Source organism: Gossypium raimondii, chromosome 11 (assembly GCF_025698545.1).
Source record: "Gossypium raimondii isolate GPD5lz chromosome 11, ASM2569854v1, whole genome shotgun sequence".
Taxonomy (NCBI): domain Eukaryota; kingdom Viridiplantae; phylum Streptophyta; class Magnoliopsida; order Malvales; family Malvaceae; genus Gossypium; species Gossypium raimondii.
In genome coordinates this window covers 16,202,346-16,225,706 of record NC_068575.1, presented here as the reverse complement: position 1 = coordinate 16,225,706, position 23,361 = coordinate 16,202,346, and the positions used below count along the sequence as shown (strand labels likewise).

The following is a 23,361-nucleotide window of genomic DNA, read 5'->3' as shown; positions in this document are numbered from 1 at the left end:
AAAGTGAAATTAAAAAGATGGAGTAAAATGGAGGGATCGAAGGCGCAAATAGACCATACAACAAAAATACACGGATCCTCCCCGGGTCGGGTCACCGTGCTAACCATAATCCACCAAACGGCATCGTTTTGGAGCCATTGGAACCGGGCTTAAACGACGTCGTTTTTTTAGACTAAATAAAGACCACTTCAAACCCTAAATCAGAAACCCCTTGCCATTTTCAAAACTCACGCCGTAAAACCTATGTCTCTCTTCGTCGTTTGAACCCCTTTCGACTCTGATTTAGACAAAATGAATAGGAACTCCGACGACGCCTACAATGGTAAGATCCTCTCTCTTCCTCTCTTTTTGGATTTCATAGAGGAGCAAAAATGATTTGCATTATATCAGAGAATGAAATCTGCCATTACTCTTTTAAAAATCGATCTATTGTTATTTTTGTTCATAATAAACAAATCAAAGAAATAAAAGAAGAAGAGAAAAAAGGAAATCGGAGAATCACCTTCCAAAAAAAAAATTTTGTTTTTTGATTCTTTTGTATTGATATTGTGTATGTGTGTAACCCTTACAAATTTCTGTTCGGCTTTTATATATCCTAAATAACCAAAAAAGAAGAAAAAGAAAAACTATCAAAATATATTCTGTTATCCTTCTTTTTTTGGTGTGTCCTTTTTGTTTCTTTGCTCTCTGCTGTTTGTTTGTTGCAGTCTGATGCGTCTGGCGCTGATGACGTGGCACGTACGGAGGTGCGTGAGTCCGAGGAAAAGCCCTGGTGGCTGCGACGCTTGGAGGCTCGCCATTGCTGCTAGGGTTTTTGGTTCTTTTTCTGTTTTAGGCTGTATGATAGTTGGGCTAGGTTAATTGGGTTAGATTTTAGGCTGGTAACTTGGGTTTAGGTTTAATTTATTTTGGTTTGTAAATTAGACTGATTTTATTGGACTTTTAAAAAATTTTATTTTTATATTTGGGTTTTAATATCTGTATTGGGCTGGGCAAAATTTGGGTATTACAACTGCCTCTCTTTGCTCGTTGTCGTGTAACAAGAATGGAGCAAAGACTCCAAAAATGGCCAAATTTGCCCGATCGTGCTGGACCTTGGTGCTCCTCTTCTTCGAGTAGCTTCATTTCATCCTACTGCATTTTCAGAGGTATAGGGACTGGTGCCTCGATCTATTCCACCACAACGTCGGGAAGATAAGATTTATGGCTTAAATCTGTTTCCCTACTCTTGAAGATAAGATTCGTTATCTCCGATCTGCTCCGCTACTGCTTAGGGAGATAAGATCTGTGATTTCCAACCTATTCCACTGTTGACCAGGTAGATAGGACTTGTGGCTTAAATCTGCTTCCTTACTCTTGAAGATAAGATTCGCCGTCTTCGATCTGCTCCGCTACTGCTTAGGGAGACAAGATCTGTAATTTCCAACCTATTCCACTGCTGACCAAGGAGATAGGACTATTGGCTTCGATCTGCTTCACTGTCGATGCAGGAAGACAAGACCTGCTATCTTCAATCTGCTCCATTACAACCGAGGGAGGCAAGGCTTGTGTCTTCGATCTGCTTCGTTGTAGATGCAGGAAGGCAAGATCTGCTTTCTTCAACCTACTCCACTACAACCGAGGAAGGCAAGGCTTGTGTCTTCAATCTGCCTCACTATCGATGCAGGAAGGCAAGATCTACTATCTTCAACCTGCTCCACTACAACCAAGGGAGGCAAGGCTTGTGTCTTCGATCTGCTTCACTGTCAGTACAGGAAGGCAAGATCTGCTATCTTCAACTTGCTCCACTACAACCGAAGGAGGCAAGGCTTGTGTCTTCGATCTGCTTCGCTGTCGATGCAGGAAGGCAAGACCTGCTATCTTCAACCTGCTCCACTACGACCGAGGGAGGCAAGGCTTGTGTCTTCAATCTGCTTCACTGTCGATGCAGGAAGGTAAGGTCTACTATCTTCAACCTGCTCCACTACGACCAAGGGAGGCAAGGCTTGTGTCTTCAATCTGCTTCACTGTCGATGCAGGAAGGCAAGATCTGCTATCTTCAACCTTCTCCACTACAACCAATGGAGGTAAGGCTTGTGTCTTCGATCTGCTTCGTCATCAATGCAGAAATGCCAGATCTATTATCTTCAATCTGCTCCACTACAATCGAGGGAGGCAAGGCTTTGTGATTTCACCGATCTGTTCTCTGAGAAACATGACCTGCAGAATGAACCTAAATATGCCTAAGATTAGGATGGCATGATCGAAATGCATCAAATGCTCCTAACTAGACATGTGTGAATGGTGTTTGCAGGAATGTAGAATTTTATTTTTCTGAGAATGACCCCGCTTAGGTTATCATTACAAAGTTTATTAAGGCTTTGTCATTGAAGTGCTATAACACATTCCTTCTCGACTGGCATTTTCTGAAGAAACGTTTAGCCAGGTTGCCCCCCACTGTGAACCTTAAAGTTATATCCACTGGGGCACAAAATTTGTACTATCATTCTCCCACCGTAATCCAAAGGTAGAAATATGAATTTTCCTCAATCCTGTTTTATCACAATTCAAGGATATAGGATCTTAATCTTTCTGGTCCCCTTACACCATTTCCAGGGTGTCGTACCAAAGACTCATGCGCAAATGAAGGCTCTCTTCTCCGAGGTAACCTCTTCCTATTACCTGGTGATCATTGCTTGCTTGTTTATGGTATCTTGTCAATCAATGCATTTGACAACGAAATCCAAAGAGAAAGTCTAAATTTAGACTCTTCCTTCTCAAATTTCCAACCTTTAAATTTGGTGTGTTCTAAACAATAGTCCTGTTTCAGGTTCCTGTATTATTTAGAAACTTTTCAGCGTAATATGCAAAACCTCCTTTGTGCAAGTTTTATTAGTCCATTAATCATTATTCTAATGTAACATGCTTGCAAAAAGGGTCATAACAATGGATAAGAATAAATTTGGTTCTGAGCATAGCTCGAAGAAACAAATTGTCAAAAATAGTAAAGAAGAATAACAAAGAAATTGACTGATAATGTGTGTTTTGGAAAAGAATGAATTATTCCAAGAACAAAAAATTCAATATAAATAGTAAGTAAATTAGGTACCCCAGATATCGCAGCTTGAATTTCTCTGTACAAACTCTCTGAAGACCCTTCTGAGTTTGACATGTGTTTAGGAGATCTACATTACTCTGTCGATGCCTCAAGATGTCGCCTACCCTTTCTTGTTGATTCAGGTATAACAAGATCACAACATGGCCCAATCTGATCAAAATTTGAATTACTCTAATCACCTCATGCCCCATTCTGATCAATATTTGAGCCGTCGTTTTCGGGTTTTCAACTCAAATCCCCTTTGGTCACAAGGCGCCCTTTGCGGGTTTTCACCTTGGCCTCTCCATTTTGTTTTTCTTTGGTTTATTTTTTGGACTCAAAATGCCCCTTGTGGGTTTTCACCTTGGTCTCTTTTTTTTAAGGAATCAAGGTGCCCTTTGCGGGTTTTCACATTGGTCCCTTCTCCTTCTTAAGGTAAAGTAATGCTTGACTGAATCTGAGTTTGCAGGATTTAGCAAGTTTTTACCATCTATCCTACTCAAGATCAGAGCTCTTCTGGAAAAGGCCTTTGGCATCCATTTTCCTCTAAAATCCTTTTGTGTAGGAAGGATCTTTCTCAACATAAAGTTCCCTTTATAGAATTCTCTGGGACAAACCTTTTAGTTGTAAGCCAGCATCATTTGCCCTTAGTTCATTTGACTTTGCTGAATAGTTTTTAGCTTTTTCCTCTATCAGGTTCAATTGAGCACATCGTGATTGGATCCATTCTTCTTCATCCAACTTTTAGCTCAATCAATACCCGGAGAGAAGAGATTTTTACTTCAATGGGTAAAACTACCTCTATCCCACAAACCAAAGAAAATAATGTTGCTCTGGTAGAAGTCTTAATAAATGTTCGATCAACAAGGAGGGCAAATGGTAATTTCTCATGCCAGCCCCTATAAGTCTCAGTCACTTTTCCACAATTCATTTTTGGGTGATACAGTGACGAACTGTAGTGTCTGGTCTTGGATTGATTACAGACCTCAGCCATCATGCTATCATTCAAGTTCAATGCATTTTCCAATACCATCTTCTCTGAAATTTTGTATCGGTATATGATGACCTTGACACATGAAGCAGCCTCTCAAAAAAATGAAGCAATGCCCATTAGCCTTCAATGATAATGTCCATGCCCCATTTCACTCAAAATTTGAGTCGTCCTTTTCAGGTTTTCAACTCAAAACCACCTTTGGTCACAAAGCGCCCTTTACAGGTTTTTGCCTTAACCTCTCCTTTTTCTTTTTTCTTTTTTCTTTTTTCTTTTTTTTATTTTTCATTTTTGATTTGGATGAATTTTTGTTTTTACTTTGATTTTTTTTCTTTTTCTCTTTTTTTATTGAATCTGAACTTATAGGGTTAGGCAAGTCCTTGTTATCCCTTTCGAGGAATCTTCTTTGATACCGAATTTCTTTCATAGAGCCTTCTAGGGCGAAACTACAATAGAAAAATTTTGATCTTCCTTTTCAATCAGGATAAAATCCAACAAAACTTGAAGATATGGAAACTTGACTTTAAATGGGCAAAGCTATACTGAGTTAATGAGAAAGGCATTGCCCCGGCAAAGAATTTTCATTGCATCGTTCACACTGTAAATTTTTGTCATCGTGTTGTTGGCAGATTTCATTATCAGCGCTTAACCCGGGCATATCCTGGTATGATCATACAAAAACATCTTTGAACTCTAGAGGTGACTCAGTAAGGTCTTGCTTCGTCTTTCCAATCAGGTCAATTCTAATCTTCACCAAGCTCACAATTTCGAATGATTCCTTGTGATGTAGGATTTGTCTATCCTCTTGTTCTACCATCCTCTACAAGTCTGGAGATAAGCTACAATCTATGTTATTTTCAAATTCATGAGATCCCTCTAAACACATGCCTCGCTCAAAAAGAAAATTTGAGTTTGTAGCATCATCATCCATGTCATTGATATCTGGGGATCCATAAAGAATGTATAAATTTATGAATAATTATTTGTACAATATGATTATGAATGAATGATGTGGAAGAAAATCCAAAAGAATGAAATAATCAAAAATAATTATTCAAAAGAATGGAAGAACATTGGTTCAAAAATGGTCACAAAGATGTATTTCATTAGAATAATAACGTCCAGACATGAGCCTATTTCACAAAGAAGTTCTCATTGCTCTTAGGCTAAAAGCAATGAGTACGTTCTGAATATTACTCAAAATAAGCTTAAATGCTACAGGGATTTCTCTCCCAGTCCAATTGCTTAGAACACTCTCAGGGTTATAAGGGCGGATATCTAACAAGGTCCCTTCTTCAGTTGTTTTTTCGTCAATGTGAACATTTCCCACTCTTCTCTATGCATTGTATTCACTCCATTTATCAATTATGATTGGGTAATGGATTTTCTGCACTGGAGGAATCATCAAATTTAACGACGCCCATACTGATAAGCCTTTCAATCACTTTTTTAAAGGCAAAGCAATTTTCTATGGAATGCTCCGTCATTCTCGCATGATAATCGCATTGTGCATTTGCGTCATACCATTTGGGGTACGGAGGCTGTGCAGGTTTTGAGTAGAGAGGGGCAACAATGTGCTCATCGAATAAGCTTTGATACAACTCCTTATACGGCATCGGAATTGGCTTGAACTGGAGGTTCTCAGTGCATTGTTTCACACCAGATCTTGTCTTGATGAACCTTGTTAACTAGCAACCACTTTTCTTGGCTGGTTCACCGTAATCGATTTGTTGTATGTGCTCGTGTTGTTTACCTCATTCTCTTTTCTTCTCGAGGCTGACCTTTTGTTACTCTCTTTTGCTTTTATTTTCCCATTTCTTATGGCATTCTCAATCATTTCGCCATTCATTACTATATCTAAGAAGCTTCTTGTTACACTTCCCAGCATGTGCGTGATGAACGGGGCCTTTAAGGTATTGATAAAGAGCATCGTAGTTTCTCTTTCTAGGAGCGGCAGCTGGACTTGGATAGCGACTTCCCTCCATCTTTGTGCGTATTACCTGAAACTCTCACTCGGTTTCTTCTCTATGTTTTGTAATTTAATTCTATCGGGAACCATATCTATCACATGACTGTATTGCCTCATGAAGCTTGAGCTAGGTCCCTCCATAAACCAATCTTGGTAAGACTCAATTGATTGTACCATTTGGACGCTGCCCCTACCAAACTGTCTTGGAATCAGCGCTTTCCAAGGCTTTGAATTTTTCCACCAACCATTTATACCTATCTTCCCACTGTTTTGGCAATTCCGCGTTCGCCTTTCCTTCCTCAGCTATTTCATCAAAATCGGGAATAATAGGATTAATTGGGTTTTCTCCTAGGCTTAAACTTGATCGTCCCTAGAAAATTGTGGGGATCGTGACACCAGTTTGTAATTGTTGCGGCCAAATAGTGACAGATGGTCCTTTTGGGTATATTTCAGTTTGTACATTTGGTGGAGTAAAACCCGGAGGATATAACGGATCCTCATTACCTTCCCCAGGATTGGCCATAAGGCCCTTTCCCTTATCTACTTCTCCCGTTAGTAGAAGGGTCAATTCAGCCATCGCATCTTTTTGAGCTTTGATCAATTTTTCCCTCATGTCTTCTTGGATTTTATCTAGCCGCTCTTGCATTTGCACTTGTAACCGTTCTTGCATATCTTTTTGCATTTGCTCCAGTTTCTCTAATCTTTGATCCATTTCCTTAGTTTTGCGACGAGTACCGTAAGGGTGTTTGGTTGGTTGGCTTTCCAGATTAGCTGAAATAAATTTGCTCAATTAGACCATTTCAATGGATTTTAATGCATATGATGCAGATGTATGAAATGCATGCCTAAAGAGACGTTGATTCTGATTCAATTACATTTAGAAAACTTTTCTAGAAGACAAATTTCTTTACATAAAGCGGATATATATACAGCTTCGCCCTTATATTCCAAGAGACAACATTGATCCCCTCCTATATGTTAAATCTTGCTAGTTTCCAATGAATGTCTCTTCTTGCTCCTTTTGCTTGATCTTGGTCGCAATCCATTGTCTGCCTATCCTTACACTGCTCACCAGCTTCTTTAGGGAATTGGAACGTTGAAGGCTCTTAGACAATCGCCTTGGATCCTCAGGCCACGAAGCAAAGTCACGAACTCTTTCATCACCATTCCTGTGTTTCTTAGAATATATTCAGGCAGCCGTATTACTTTCCACTTTATCAAGGAATCCGTATTCCATGATAAGCTTTCTAATTTAGTAATCGAACTTGAATTAACATATCTTTCCTAAGATGCAAATACAATGCAATCATGATCAAAACAAAACAAAACGGGTTAGTGCAAAACAGAAGCAAGCAAGGAAAACAAAAGTACCTAGTCAGGTAACCACTAAGGATTTGAAGTGGTTCTACCTAGGATGGATTCCTATATCTTCTATATGCTGTTTGGCTCTAAAGTCAAGGTACCCGAACCAGCAGATTCCTCGTTCTTCACCCATTATAGGCTTATACAGACCAAGTTCGGTTCAGGGGAATACATTTCCCTATGGCTGCACGGAGATGAAAATCTCACGAAGACATAGGTACGAATGTATTCTGAAAGTGATCCACTATCCTGCACAGAGGTGAAAACCTCACGAAGGAGTAGCTTCTCACTCCCACTTAAAAGGGTAAGACTAAGCAGTCTTTATGCAATATGATGCCAAGATATAAAATTTAATTTACAGTAATCATTCAAACAAATACGAAGGGAGGATCATAATTTTTCAAATCAAATTTTCAATTTTCGACAATAAGACAAAAAATAATCAATTTTACGGCCTGACTCTCTAAAGGTCCCTAGTGGAGTCGTCAAGCTCTCGAAACCACCATTTTGAAAAACAAAAATTTAGTAGTCGACTTATTAAAAATGAAAATTGAAGTCGCCACCAATCTTTTATTGAGAAAATAGGTTAAAGTCAAGGTACCCGAACCAGCAGATTCCTCGTTCTTCACCCATTATAGGCTTATACAGACCAAGTTCGGTTCAGGGGAATACATTTCCCTATGGCTGCACGGAGATGAAAATCTCACGAAGACATAGGTACGAATGTATTCTGAAAGTGATCCACTATCCTGCACAGAGGTGAAAACCTCACGAAGGAGTAGCTTCTCACTCCCACTTAAAAGGGTAAGACTAAGCAGTCTTTATGCAATATGATGCCAAGATATAAAATTTAATTTACAGTAATCATTCAAACAAATACGAAGGGAGGATCATAATTTTTCAAATCAAATTTTCAATTTTCGACAATAAGACAAAAAATAATCAATTTTACGGCCTGACTCTCTAAAGGTCCCTAGTGGAGTCGTCAAGCTCTCGAAACCACCATTTTGAAAAACAAAAATTTAGTAGTCGACGTCTGCGAATTTTGAGAAAATAGGTTCGGGATTCGGTTACGCAAGAGGAAGGGTTAGCACCCTCGTGACGCCCAAAATTGGTACCGAATAGATTGTTTAATGTCTTAGCATCGAAAATTCAAAAAGATTTTAAAAGACGATCCTTTTAACTCGAATACAATGAATTGGGTGATAAGGCTTACTTATTCCAAAGAAATAAATTGTCACACTCAGTAAGTTAGAGTGCAACATTTTAAATGCTCAAAATTAAGTTTGACCATTAAAACCTATGCATTTTGAGAAGGATATCTGATTATTTGGGTCAAATGAGAGAATCAAAACCCAGTAAGTTAGGGTTCGATTTCACAAAATTCCTAAATATCGAATATTGCCTTTATTTTCATTTGTTAGAAAAATTCTCGTCTCGAGAAAAGAATATGTCACATCCGATGCGTTAGGACACCACGTATTGAATTCCCGATAATGAGCTTTTTATTCATGTTTTAATTAAAAAGGATATTCGGTTTCTTAGATTCAACGAGGAATATTGGAATCTAGTAAGTTAGGACACAATCTTTTCGAGGATCCCAGATTCCGAGTGTCGCGTTATTTATGAAAAACTTTTTGAATAAAAATGCTCTCGACACTTGAATGATTTCAAATGTAGTCTTTAATGTAGCACGATTGGATGGTAACGTATGAGATAATTGGTAATCCGAACACACACTAAAAATAATGACCAAGCAATAGATAAATATTAACAAGAATAGCCACAATAATTTTAATCCTATTATGCAAACATCAATATTACCAATTAAACATCCAATGAATTAATAATCAATTTTAAAAATGTATACTAAGAAAACAATGACAACAAGAGAAATCACAATCAATAAATTATACATGCCAAAGTCTTCAAATAAACAATATATATATACCAATACATAATATTTTCTTTTAAAATAATGCCTAATAAATCTGAAATAATAATCACTACACCAAAATAGGCTTTTAGCGGCATTTTTAGCGGCGTTTGGATGAAAACGCCGCTAAAGATCGAGCATTAGCGGCGCTTTTCTAAAAACGCCGCTAAAAAAGAGCATTAGCAGCATTTTTTAGAAAAGCGCCGCAAAAACCTAAGCCCATCGTTTTTTGACCTTTCGGGGCTTTAGAGGCGTTTTTGAAAAAGCGCCGCTAATGTTTAGAGCTTTAGCGGCGTTTTTGGAGAATCGCCGCTAATGCTCAGAGCTTTAGCGGCGTTTTTGGAAAAGCGTCGCTAATTCTTAGAGCTTTAGCGGCGTTTTTGGAAAAGCGCCGCTAATACTCAGATCTTTAGCGGCGTTTTTTAAAAAAGCGCCGCAAAAACATTTTATAGGTCTATTTACTATTTAATTTGTTTATTTATATTAATTAACATTCAATTTATTTTTAATTGAATATTTGTTAAAAATGGATAAATTTGAAATAGTGACACGTAGAAATAATTTGTTTATTTATAAAAAAACATAGAAAAATATTTGTTAAAATTTATAAAAAACATAGAAAAATATTTGTTAAAATGGAAAAATTAAAATACTATTATTTAAAATAATTTTAAAATTTTTGGGTACATGACTGATTGATTTTTAATTTATATATTAAATAATTTCATATATAATTGTAAAAGATACAATAGTATTAATTTTAAAATATTTAATTAATTATCATTATAGTTTATGGTTTAATATATATGGTTTAGGGTATATGGTTTAGTGTATATGGTTAATTTAGGATTTAAGGCCGGTTTAGGAGTTACAATTTTAAGGTTTATAGATTATGGGATTAGGGATTCTAGTTTAAGGGTTGTGATTTAGGGGGTAGGGGTTAGGGGTTAGAGATTAAGAGTTAATGATTAATTTAGGGTTTATGGATTTAATGTCAGGTTAGGGTTTAGGGTTTAGATTAATTAGTTTGTTTTAATTTATATTAAATAATGTTTAGGGGTTAGGGGTTAGGGGCTAGTAGTTAGGGGTTAGGGGTTAGGGGTTAGAGGTTAAGAGTTAGTGATTTAGGGTTTAGAGATTCGGGGTCGGGATAAGGTTTAAGGTTTAGATTAATTAGTATTTTTTAATTTATATATCAATTAAGTTGTTATATAATTGTAAAAGAGGGGTTAGGGGTTAAAGGTTAGGGTTTAGGGTTTATGTTTTATGATTTAGGGTTTAGGAGATAAGGGTTAGGATTAGATTAATTGGTGTTTTTAATTTATATATTTAAATATTAGATTTAAAAAACATTGATAAATAAATAAATAAAAGCAATGATTGATATGGATAGGTAACTATTTATTGATAAATAAATAAATAAAAGCAAAATAATAGTAATTATATTTTAGTTAGAAAAAATATCTCTAATAAAATGGAGATTAGATCGAAAAGAATAATTTAAAGTCATGATTAACGCCTCAATTTTTAATAGAAATTTGATATGTGAGAGATTGATTGCTTACATTGGATAATTCTAACTTAATCATTAATTACAGTCAATTTATCATTTGTTTTCTTATTAAAATATAAAACATTTATTTTGACAGTACTAAGTTTTTTTATTTTATAAAAATCAATTTATAAAAACTAGTAATAATAAATGTTTTATAAAATTACTTAACTAATAATTTTTAGCAGACAAAATAAAAAAACTTTAGCATAGCAAAACAGTGTCGTTTCATTTCAAATGAAATAAAAATTTTACTTTTAAAAAATAGCACCATTTTATATAACAAAACAGTGTCGTTTTATTCCAAATGAAATATTTTTACGGCGTTTTTGAAATATTTTTACGACATTTTTATGAAAAACGCCATAAATAAATTTTACTTTAAAAAAATAGCACCACTCTATACTGAAATAATTTTTAAAAACGCCACAAAATTCATTTTACTTGGCGCTGATTTTTCCCCAAATTTCCCCCCTAAAACCCAAAAACGAAAAAATCCCAAAATTCCCCCTAAAATGGAGGCACCAAAGACGATTCATCTTCTTTGATGAGAGTAGCAGTGTGAGGAATGGGAATTCATCTTCTCATTTGTTGAAACCTAAATCCGGAGAGATATTGAATTTTGGTGAGAGTAAGAGAAGTGGGAATTGGAATTTGTTCACAGGAAACTCTCCGTTCTTCGTGGAGAACAAGAAGAGGCCGCCTAATTCAAGAGGGAGCGAAGAAGCTATGCTTTCGTTTACTTCAGGTGTAATTTTACCTTCATCTGGTGTGGTGAAATCAAGTGGGAAATGTAGGAAAAAAGTAGTTGAAAGTTTTGGGTTTTGCTTCGTTGATTTTCTTTTTGTTTCACATTTTCCTATTGACCAAACAAAGGGTAAAGATAGAATGTTATTTTCCTCATTTTTCTTTTTTGTTTTCTTTTTGTTTTGTTCTACAATTTTCAAGTTATTCTTGGGTCTCATAGTTTTCTACTTTTACTCTTTTACTAAGATTAAATGCCATCAGGATTATTGTTTCCTCTAATAGATCTAGCATATCGATTTGATTAATGCTTTTTTGTTTTAGCTCTTGAGAAGTTGTTAAAAGATCATACTGGAAAATATGCTATTGGAGATGAAGTTTCCATGGTTAGTTTCATTCTCTCCTGTTTATACATGCCTTTGAATTAATGTGGTTTGATTTTATTTTTATTTTTTATTTTTTTTTTTGAGGGGGTGCTTCCTGCAGCAATATGTGATTAAGAAAATGTAAATCAGGCATCATCTAGATGCCATTCTACCCCTGAACTATATATGCCTTTGGATTTCAGATGAAATGAGTTAGCCATAGATCTAAGTTCTGTTTGACTTAGCTAATATCATCTTATGTTGCTTGTTATGAAACCCTTTTAGAAGTTCACTCCTAATGTACTGTAGAATAAGAAATATCTGAAACTATTTATTTTGAAATGTTCTGAATAATACAAAAATATGGCCTGTTGACTTTGTTTGCAGGTAGATCTGTTTCTAGCACCACAGATTCTGGCTGGGATTGAACAATTCAATGTTGACATGGTAATCTGCTTATTCCATTAACTACTAGTTTCTGCATCCAATTGATATTTGTTCCCTTTTAACTCATTTATGTCTACTGGCATGAAAAATGGGAATTTTCCTTATCTTAAATGGAAGGAAACAAGAAGAGCCTGGTTGATGCTATTGAGAAAGGGATTGATCTACGCAAACAAATACTAGAACTGTATAATGATTATTACCATGGCGGACTGATGAAGTTAGTGGTAATTGGTGGTGGTAAGTTACTTTGTTGTGATTCTCTAGATTTGTGGCCATTGTTTACTCTCTCTTTCTAGTCTCTAAGGGCAACAGTGGTTTTAACTTGGATGGCATTTATTTTCACTGCCTCTTTTTTCCTCCATTTTTGTCCAAAAATTTGTTTTATTTTTCATATCCATTTTACCTTGTTTAGACAGCTAATTTTTTAACTAATTTTTTTAAGTTTATAACTTTTCCATGAAAAGCTTAAACATACTTAAGCATTTTATTCTAATCTTTTGAAGGAATTTCAGTGCTTATTGTACATATGTCAGTTGGAAGAAAATTATGGTGTAATTGTTATCTAAATTATTTGTTTACATCTTTAATAGCATAATCATGATAATACTTCTTGATGGTGCAGAGTCTTTGGATGTACTTCAGCACTGGGTTGTTGAATTATTTTCTGACGTCAGACAAGGTTCTCAAGGAAAGCCAGAGTTTAAGGTGGAAGGTCCTGTCTGGAGAGCTGGTAAACTTTACAGGTTAGAGGCAGTTAAGGATGTCCATATCCTTGAATTAAGGTGGGCACTGCCTTGTCTTTTGCAAGCGTATCTGCAGAAACCAGAAGATTATCTGGCTCATCTTCTTGGCCATGGTATGTAATTCTGTGTTATCCTAATGCTTAAGTAGTAGGTTGCTCATGGAAATAATAATAACAAAGAAAAGGATGCATGTGCAAATATGAAGAAAATGTGAACTGTCCAGTTTTGATGCCTTATAAGTAATAAGTTATACTTGATTTGCCTGTAAATGTGGATGCTATTTTTCATTTGCTTCAATTTCTATGCTTGCTTCAATTTCCATGCCTTACAATAACTAATATGGTTGCTACTATTCCCTTCATGTTTAGAGCCATAGAAAAGATAAACAATGCTTCGATCTTAGTTTAATGTTTATTCCTTGAAGTTCTTTAGAAATCCATGATTAACTGAGGACTTTATATTGGGTCCTCAGTTCAGTTGTTTAAAATCTATATATATTTTTATAATATGCTATGTTATTCAGACTTGGATATGTCCTTGGAGGATCATATCCCAGTACCTTTGTTTGCTATTAAGTATTAAAAAATCGAATTTGAGATTGGGAATTGAACTTCAACTAATTACAATTAGCTATGAGTTTAATGAAGTAAACTTGAGAAATTTTAAATTTTATTTTGATTTAAAATTAGAATTTAAAAATAAAATTCAAAATTACAATTCTGCATTGAGCTTGAGTCATGAAATGTCAGCCTTTCATTTCCCGCCTTAGTTACGACCCAGCAACAAAGTTTTTTTTAGAAAATAAGGCAATGTTTTGATAAATTGGAAAAATGAAGTTTTGGTATGCTATGGTCTGCATTATTTTCCTTTTGCTTATTTGGACTTTGAATGTACATTTCTGGTAACTTTTGTTTATGATTTATCAGGATAAGAAAAGAATATTTTGTTTCTTCCTTTTACTGTTTTATGTTTATGGTAGATGTAATGGGACTTGCGAGTGCATGATGTTAAAATTTAGTCACAGATTGACAATTATACTAACATCAATTGAATTAAAATTTAGTCGGCATATATGAATAAAAAAGTTTGACTTGCGAGTGCATGATGTTAAAATTTTATGATAAATGATCGTTTATTTTGCCAAGAAAATTGGTCAGAAGTGAGCGCTTTGATTTTTAAATCTTTTTTAGCGTTTTGAATTTTAGGAATTATATATATAAATAGATAATATTACGGTTGGTCGATGACTCAGAAGTGAGCGATGAACTATGGGATGAGGTGATAGAGTTAATGAAATTTCGGGTGGTGGACAAGGTTCTGTTAATTCGTACGCTTGCAGTCCGGGCGCTTTCACGATTTGTAAATGATTCTGAAAATAACGACATTCTTGATTTATTTCTCGAAGTCCTTCCATTGGAGCAGAACTCGGTCAGTGTGTAAACTTATATATTGCTTCTGTTGGCTCGATGAGTTGCGTGATTTGTTATTGTTCCTATTCTCTTGGCTCCAATTTTTTTGGTTCAAAACTTGATGTCTAAGTGTATGCTTGAGTATTTGGCAATCAATCCTGTGAAATAGTTTCTAGTTAAGGTGGCATAGAAGCATATAGTCCAGGCATAATCTGTTCTTACAATTTATGATTTTTTTTTTGTTTCTCCTCATCACAAATTGTCTAATGTATTTGGCATAATCTTATTGCTGAAGTTATACAGCCATGTTGTTTGCATGCTGATGACCAGTTTTGACGTTTAAGATTTCAGAATTGAGATGGATTTCCAGCTTGGAGGATGTATAGAGCCTGGAGAAGGTTATGATAAATAATGTGCTTGTTGTTGCACTTATATTAAATATTGTACCCTTTTTCGCGAAATTGTTGTATTCTGAAATATCTTTAAGATTAAGGAACTATACTAAATGAGGTCACAAAACTTATGTAATTCTAATATAGAATGTAAACAATTTTCTTATGTAATTCTAATATAGAATGTATCTCGTTTTAATTTTCTTAATTTAAATTCATTAATTTTTATATTTAGTTTTAAGTTAAAATTTTAATAGAAATTTTAATTTAATATTCTTTTATCCTTAAAAGTATATAGTTTAAAGTTTAAATTTCAAAAATAACACATAATATAATATTTATGATAGAAATAAATATTATTAAATTAATTTTTTTTAAAAGTCATGTTTTTAGCGGCGTTTGTGAAAAAGCGTCGCTAAAGGTCATTCTTCATAGTGCCGTTTGTGGTTGAAGCGTCGAAAAAGGTCATGATCTTTAGCGGCGTTTGTGGGAAAAGCGCCGCTAAAGGTCATGATCTTCAGCGGCATTTGTGGGAAAAGAATCACTAAAGGTCTCTGCCTTTAGCGGCGTTTGTGGGAAAAGCGCCGCTAAAGGTAAAAAAAACGCCGCTAAAAACCTATTTTGGTGTAGTGAATACATGATGAATTTAAAATAAATATATAATAAATCTAAGCTAATAATACATAAAAATTTATGATGCTAATAATATATTGTAATTTAAAAATAATACATAATGAAATTTAACGCTAATATATATGATTGTAATATATATGAAAAAAAAAGTTTAAAGTGTAGTACGTAAAGTAATATATACATATATATAAATAGATAAATAAAATATAAATAACATAATTACAATATCAATAAGGCTAGTGGCGAAAATGATAATAATAAAAAGGATTAAACTAATTAATGAAAAATAATAAAGAGGATTAAATTGAGTTTTAAACAAAATTAAAAGGGAAAATGAGAATAAAACAAAACGGAGGGCCAAAATATAATGCGTGAATTACTTGGTGGACCAAGCGGGAAATACTCCCTTCCCTCAAAACGCGGCATTTAGAACAAGACTGAATTGAAACAAATTTAAAATTCATGCGGGAAATTTACAAAAAAAATGAAATTAAAAAGATGGAGTAAAATGGAGGGATCGAAGGCGCAAATAGACCATACAACAAAAATGTGTGGATCCGCCATGGGTCGGGTCACCGTGCTAACCATATACCACCAAACGGCGTCGTTTTGGAGCCATTGGAACCGGGCTTAAACGACGTCGTTTTTTTAGACTAAATAAAGACCACTTCAAACCCTAAATCAGAAACCCCTTGCCATTTTCAAAACTCACGCCGTAAAACCTATGTCTCTCTTCGTCGTTTGAACCCCTTTCGACTCTGATTTAGACGGAATGAATAGGAACTTCGACGACGCCTACAATGGTAAGATCCTCTCTCTTTCTCTCTTTTTGGATTTCGTAGAGGAGCAAAAATAATTTGCATTATATCAGAGAATGAAATCTACCATTACTCTTTTAAAAATCGATCTATCGTTATTTTTGTTCATAATAAACAAATCAAAGAAATAAAAGAAGAAGAGAAAAAAGGAAATCGGAGAATCACCTTCCAAAAAAAAATTTTGTTTTTTGATTCTTTCGTATTGATATTTTGTATGTGTGTAACCCTTACAAATTTCTGTTCGGCTTTTATATAGCCTAAATAACCGAAAAAGAAGAAAAAGAAAAACTATCAAAATATATTCTGTTATCCTTCTTTTTTTGGTGTGTCCTTTTTGTTTCTTTGCTCTCTGCTGTTTGTTTGTTGCAGGTACGGCCATACGGAGGCGCGGTGACGTGGCACGTACGGAGGCGCGCGTGAGTCCGAGGAAAAGCCCTGGTGGCTGCGGCGCTTGGAGGCTCGCCATTGCTGCTAGGGTTTTTGGTTCTTTTTCTGTTCTGGGTTGTATGATAGTTGGGCTAGGTTAATTGGGTTAGATTTTAGGCTGGTAACTTGGGTTTAGGTTTAATTTATTTTGGTTTGTAAATTGGACAGATTTTATTGGACTTTTAAAAATTTTTATTTTTATATTTTGGTTTTAATATCTGTATTGGGCCTGGAAAAATTTGGGTATTACATGGACTATTAGTTTTTTTCCATTAATCCTTTTTCTAATAATTCATTAATTTGTATATCGAATTCATCTATATCTTGTTTAGTATAGATCATAGATTTAACTCTAATAATATTATTGGGATTTTCCAATTTGATTTCACAATATCTAGGGCTATTATGTCATAATTTTAATGGTTCTTCACTAAAATTGTCTTCTAAAATTTTAAACAACCAATAATTTGTTTCTAGTTGTTTAATATGTTCTTTTCTTGGTGGTGTAAAATTTTCATCACACACAAATTTATGATTTTCTACTAATGGTATCTCTATAGAAGATTTTTCTACAGATAACATAATAAGATTTCTATCAATAGAAAATGGTAAATGTTGGTATATAAAATTATTTCCTAATAATATATCTCCATGCATAGCAGGAAACATAATATTTTTTGGTATTACAAATCTCACATTGTTTACGTATATAGGTATAGTTCTAGCCTTATATTGAAATATGGTTTCATTACCATCCATTCCTATTGCTTTTATAGGATGTTTCATAGGTTCCCATTTTTCTACAGGAATGACATTCTTTCTGCAACTACTGGTTGTAGCTCCTGTATCTAATAAAGCATGTAAAGAATATGTTTTATATTCTCTAAATTGAAATGTAATTTCAATATATGTATAATATTTCTGGATTGGAAATTTGAAAATGTAATTACATCATTTTACCAACTTTCATTTGTTGAATGATTGTTGAAACTTGTATTTATCCCATTCTAGTGTTTCTAGAATTTCTACTTGGTTTCAGAGGAAAAATAGGTATATGAATTGTTTTCATTCCTATTGGTGTAGAACTTGTACTTATATTATCCTCTTCTTCCTCTATTGGAGTATTTGAGGTAAAACTAAATTTTTAATTATATTTGTTATAGCAGTATTTTGAAATATAATTTATTACCGCACAACATGTATTATATAGTACTTACAGGTTTAAAAGTACTTGCACTACTTATTTTCTCTATCATCCAGTCTTTTGGTATTGATAAATCTCTTAGATGTAATAATTGTGGTTGTATTTTTGTAATAAATTTATTAGGTTCAAAGAGCTCAATAATTTTGTTATTAATCTCTTTTATTTCTACTTCTACAAGATTTGTGTATTCATTAATAGAAGTCCAACTTATTGCTAGATCTTCGCTAAATCATTGATTTCGAATTTTTGTTTGAATTCTTAAACATAAACACTCTTCTATTAGAGGGTCTGTAATGGATATAAAGTAATTTGGTTTAACTTTAAATCCTATTACTCCTGTATGTAAATTTGATTGAATTCCTCCAATTAAGTGCTTTTATTGGATTTTCAAAACTTTTATTGGATTTTCAAATCTTTTATCTAATAGTACTGCTATTATAGGTATATCATGACCTTTTCTAAATAAAGCTCTAATAGTTATCATAATTATTCCTAAATGTATATATCTAACTTAAGGGTATTTCTTTTTAATCATCATAATTTTATCTTTAGTAAATAATGAGATTTCGTTAATCCTCCTCTAGTATCCTTTGCTACTGTATTTCCACTTATCTTTTCTATATGTCTTTGACTCCATATTTTAAATTTAGATATTTTATATATTTCTTCTTTAGAAATATGATTTTTATTTATTTTTCTATCATCTCATCGAAAAGTCTTTTCTTCTCCGATTAAATTTCCTAATTTTATATCTTGTTGTTCATTACTAGTAATTTCTTCTAAGTGATTATTAGAACTACTTCCTATATTAAACATAAATATATATTCTTCTTTATCGAATCTGCTTCGATATTAATTCATATAATATTTCTTGAGATTTATTTCCTCCTCATAACATATTTCTAATTATTGTTCTTCAAGAATTTTAATCATTTTCTTTGCACTTTTTCTTTTATTAGGACAATTTGTGCAATATGACATTCTTCATCACATATAAAACATTTACAAATTTGTTTTAGGTTTTCTAGAAGTTTTTCTTCTAACAAATCTTTTCTTTTATTATAACCAATATATTTTTATTTCCTAGTTTCCATCTGGCTAATTTATATCTTCTATTTTTCTTCTTATGTTTTTATAAGTCTTAGGACGTATTTGTTTACATCCAAATTCCCATTCATTTTCTAGGATTTTTGTACAATGTTTAGTACTTAAATTATGGTTGACTTGTTTAGAAGCTTTACTTTGCAAACAATGTAGAGTTATTCTCTTTGCAAAATTTATCCTATTTCCTATAGAATCAGATTTTCCGGTAGTACTCTAACTATTTTACTATGTTTTTCTAGATAAGAGACATATTTTTTATACATATCTCATCCCATGGTGGTGGTAATTTATGAAAGTATTGGTTTTTCCAAAATTCTATATTTTCATTTTTAATTTTTGATATTCATGAAGAAATTTTTATAAAATTCTTCTAAATATCTAATATCACATAATTTAATTTTGACAAAATATAATTAGATATATTATCTTGATCTTTTTGTCAAAATAACCAAAAATTCTATATTTAGAATAAATATTAATAATTTTAAAAGATGTTTGGGAGTTCCTATCGGTTGATTAACCGCCTTTTTGTTCTTTTCCTTTCTTAAATTCTTCCATCTTCTGAGAAATTATAAAACATCTCCTTGAAATGTTCCAACAAAATAATTTAATTTTTTTCTTTTGACCACGTATTGTTATTGTTTACAACAATAGTCATAGATTGTGCCCAATCATCTATGGTTTTTTCATAGTCTGATATAAGAATATTAGTTAAGTCTAAATATATTCCTCCTTGAGCAACATTTCTGTTATTTAAATCATTTATTCTATGTGGAACTGGTTGAGTAGATGATTCTCCTGTGTATTCAGATTTTATATTATTTGAAGCTATATCTTTGGTTTTATTACCAAAAATTCTAGTCGTATTTTCAACCTTTTCTAAGTCTTTATTAAAAGATCTCAGATAATCATCTTTTTGAAGATCTGACTCAATTTTTCTTTTTCCATAAGGATCTGTTTGATCAGTATCCATAGGTTCTGGTATTTCTATATTTTCATCTTCATCTGTTGAAGTATTTTCTTCATCAGATTTATAAGTAGTCACTTTTAAATCTTCTAGATTTATAGAATTATCTGAATTACTAGAACTACTACTGTTTGTAGTGTCATAATTTAGCATATAATGATAATTAAATAAAGTAAATAAATCTTTATGTTTTCATAATTTTGTTCTATTAATTTTAAATATTCTACTGCTCATTTTAGCTCAACTCTTAGTAAATTTATATTTCCAATGTTCTATAAGTTGTTTATAGGATTGAAAATCATACTCTTGTTGATGAGTATATTTTCTTTTTATTTTATTTTATGTTTTTCATGTTTTTATTAGTAGAAGATGATTCTTCCAAGAAGTGTCTTCTTCCTCGATAAAGTTAAGATTATATTATTATTTCCATAATATAAAGGATCTAAATCTACCTCTTGTTCTATATTTTTGTTAATAAGTACTTGTTCTAATTTATTATTAACATTATATAATATGTCTTTAGATTCGTTGTTCAAATCTAAATATGTAAGTTCTCCTAAATTATTTACTTGTTGTTCTATATTACTTACTTTATTATATAATTTATTATAAAATATATAGAAGTTATATCAATTAAACTATTAAAACCTTTACTCAGAGCTGAAATATTATTTTCATTTTTAGAGTCGATATGCATAGTATGATTGCAAATTTTATCTTTATATAGAAAATCTGTTTCTTCCATGAAATTTATCTTTGGTACCTAGAACCTTCCGTTATCTTTTATGTCTTTACTCTCAAAGGCCTAAAGTCTCACACAGACATAAGCAGGTAATAGAAGGATAGAATAACATATATATGGGTTTTAAGATAAATAACCATGAAATAAATTGAATTGTAAATAAAAAATAAAGACTTATAATGAATACTATGATATTATTTCTCAAAAAATTGTTACTCCGACGTTCTGATACCAATTACAGGAAAACCATATGGGGAGGCTTGACTTGGAGTTTTTTACTCTAAAGAAGAATATGGTGATGATAAAGAAGTAGCGGGCAAATCATTTTTTTTTAATTATTTCCTTCTATTGATTTTTTTTGAATTTTAAAAAATATATAATTTTTATATGTTTTTTTGAATTTTGAAAAGTTATATATATTTTATATTTTTAAAAAATTGTTATAAATTTTATGTAGTTTTTAATTTAAAATTTTACCTATTTTTTATTTTTAAATTATAATTTTGAATTTTAAGAAAATATTTTGAAAACTTAATATTTTTAAATTTAAAATATTGTTATTTGGATGTCATGTCAGCATCAATCATTCTCATCAACAATGTTAATTTACTGTAATTCTACATAATTGGACAAAATCAAAAGTTGAATAGGTCAATGAAGCTAAAAAGAAACCGCCACTAAAATAAATTTTTTATATAATTTAAGTGTAAAAAATCATTATAAATGTTTGAGAAATAATAATATTTTTAAAAGGAGTAGATAATTTTAAAAGTTACATAAATAATAATGGTAAATTTTTTTCTAATGTGAACTTGATATTTTTCTGTAAAAATTATGATTGGTGGGTAATATTTTTAGAACTTTGGCTTCTTAAGATTTAGAAGTTAATTTCTTTTAATTCTATTAATGGTAAACTATATCAATTGTTCCTAAACTTTATTTAAAATTGTATTTTAGTCACTCAACTTTCAAAAGTTATATAACAATTATTAAATTGTTACATTTTTATAACTTGTTTGTTAACTACTGTTACGAGGTTGATGTGGCACTCTAATTTAAATGGTTAATTACTATTTTGGTCCCTAAACTATAACAAAATGCCATTTTGTTTTTTTAAATCTTAACAATAATTCTAAAGAACTAAAAAATCTTAACAAGCAAATAAAGAAATTATAAAATAATTAAAAACATTAAAATTTATACTTTATTTGTTTGTTTGTTAACATTTTTTAGTTCTTTTAGAATTATTGTTAAGAATTTTTAAGAAAATGATATTTTAGTTATAGTTCAAGGACCAAATTGTAATTAAATATTTAAATTAACGTACACGTTAAGAGACGGACAAGTGACAAAATGTAACAATTCGATAATATTAGTGACTATTATGTAACTTTTGAAAGTTGACTGATTGAAATATAATTTTAAAAAGAATGGACCCTTCTATTAATTATACCATATTAATGTATCACACTACTAAATTAAAAATTTTATTATCCTTTTAGGCATCGGATGCAAATGAATTGAGACAAATACGTGAGAAAAAATGAAAATAAAAAATAAAAAGTTTAAATCACAAAATAGTATTGAAATTATACTAATTTTCCTAATGGTCCTTAAAGTGATACCTAAACTACACTTCATTATCCAAATTACTCTGCCCTTAAAAAATCTCTTAAACCTTTTGGATTTTTTAGTTAAAATTGGCAATAAAATTAGGGATAATATCACATTTGGTACTGTACTTTCATAAAATGTTTAATATGGTACTTCTACTTTGAAAATATCCAATGTGGTACTTGTAATTTGGAAATGTCCAATGTAGTACTTGTAATTTAGAAATGTTCAATGTGATAACTGAATTATTAATACGTACTTTATTATTATACATGTATTTCATAAAATGTCCAATATAGTACTTGTAATTTAAAAATATCCAATTTGGTACCTAAACTATCAATATAAATTTTTATATTTTTATCATTTTAAACAATAAAACGAGCCAAGTCAAGCTAGCCCTAGCCAAGTGTGTCTCAAAAACGAGTCAAGCGAATCGGTTTGGCTATTACAAGGCCCATGAAAACCTCTTATTACCATTTAAGGAGTAAATAACATAATTTTTTTAAATTTAAAATTAATTTTTATATTTTTAATTTTAAATATTTCTTTTTCAAAATTTTGAATTCTTTTAAGAATTATATATTTAATTTTTATGTTTTATTTAAAAATGAAAAATAGGTTATTTTAAAAAAATTTCTGCAATTTTAAAGATTAAAGATAAAATAAACAAAAACTGTAAACATTGAGGGTTAAAAAGATATTTGATCAATTTTTAACTGCTACGTTCGTAACTTTAAGAACAAAATTAGACAAAAGGACCAAGAGTTTAAAATTAAAAAAAGTACAGGACTCAATGTCTCAAAATTATAGAGACTAAATTTTAAATTTCAAAAGAGTAGAGGGAACATTTTAAAAAATTCATAA

At 32.0% G+C, this 23,361-nt stretch overlaps 1 protein-coding gene across 9 annotated transcripts; it reads left to right on the top strand.

Moving 5' to 3' along the window:
• The first annotated feature begins 11,319 nt into the window (after positions 1 to 11,319).
• On the top strand, positions 11,320 to 15,194 carry LOC105804454 (nardilysin-like). 9 transcript variants are annotated; one of them, XM_012637091.2, is made up of 7 exons: positions 11,320 to 11,634; positions 11,955 to 12,016; positions 12,383 to 12,442; positions 12,560 to 12,679; positions 13,065 to 13,298; positions 14,438 to 14,613; positions 14,939 to 15,194. In XM_012637091.2, exons 4-7 carry the CDS (start codon positions 12,655 to 12,657, stop codon positions 14,978 to 14,980), a joined length of 477 nt encoding a protein of 158 aa, XP_012492545.1. In that variant the 5' UTR covers positions 11,320 to 11,634; positions 11,955 to 12,016; positions 12,383 to 12,442; positions 12,560 to 12,654; the 3' UTR covers positions 14,981 to 15,194. The 9 variants fall into 9 exon arrangements, with proteins under 9 accessions (XP_012492545.1, XP_012492544.1, XP_052480499.1 ...); XM_012637090.2 differs by having other exon boundaries at positions 11,320 to 11,763; XM_052624539.1 differs by having other exon boundaries at positions 11,320 to 12,016.
• The last annotated feature ends 8,167 nt before the right edge of the window (positions 15,195 to 23,361 follow it).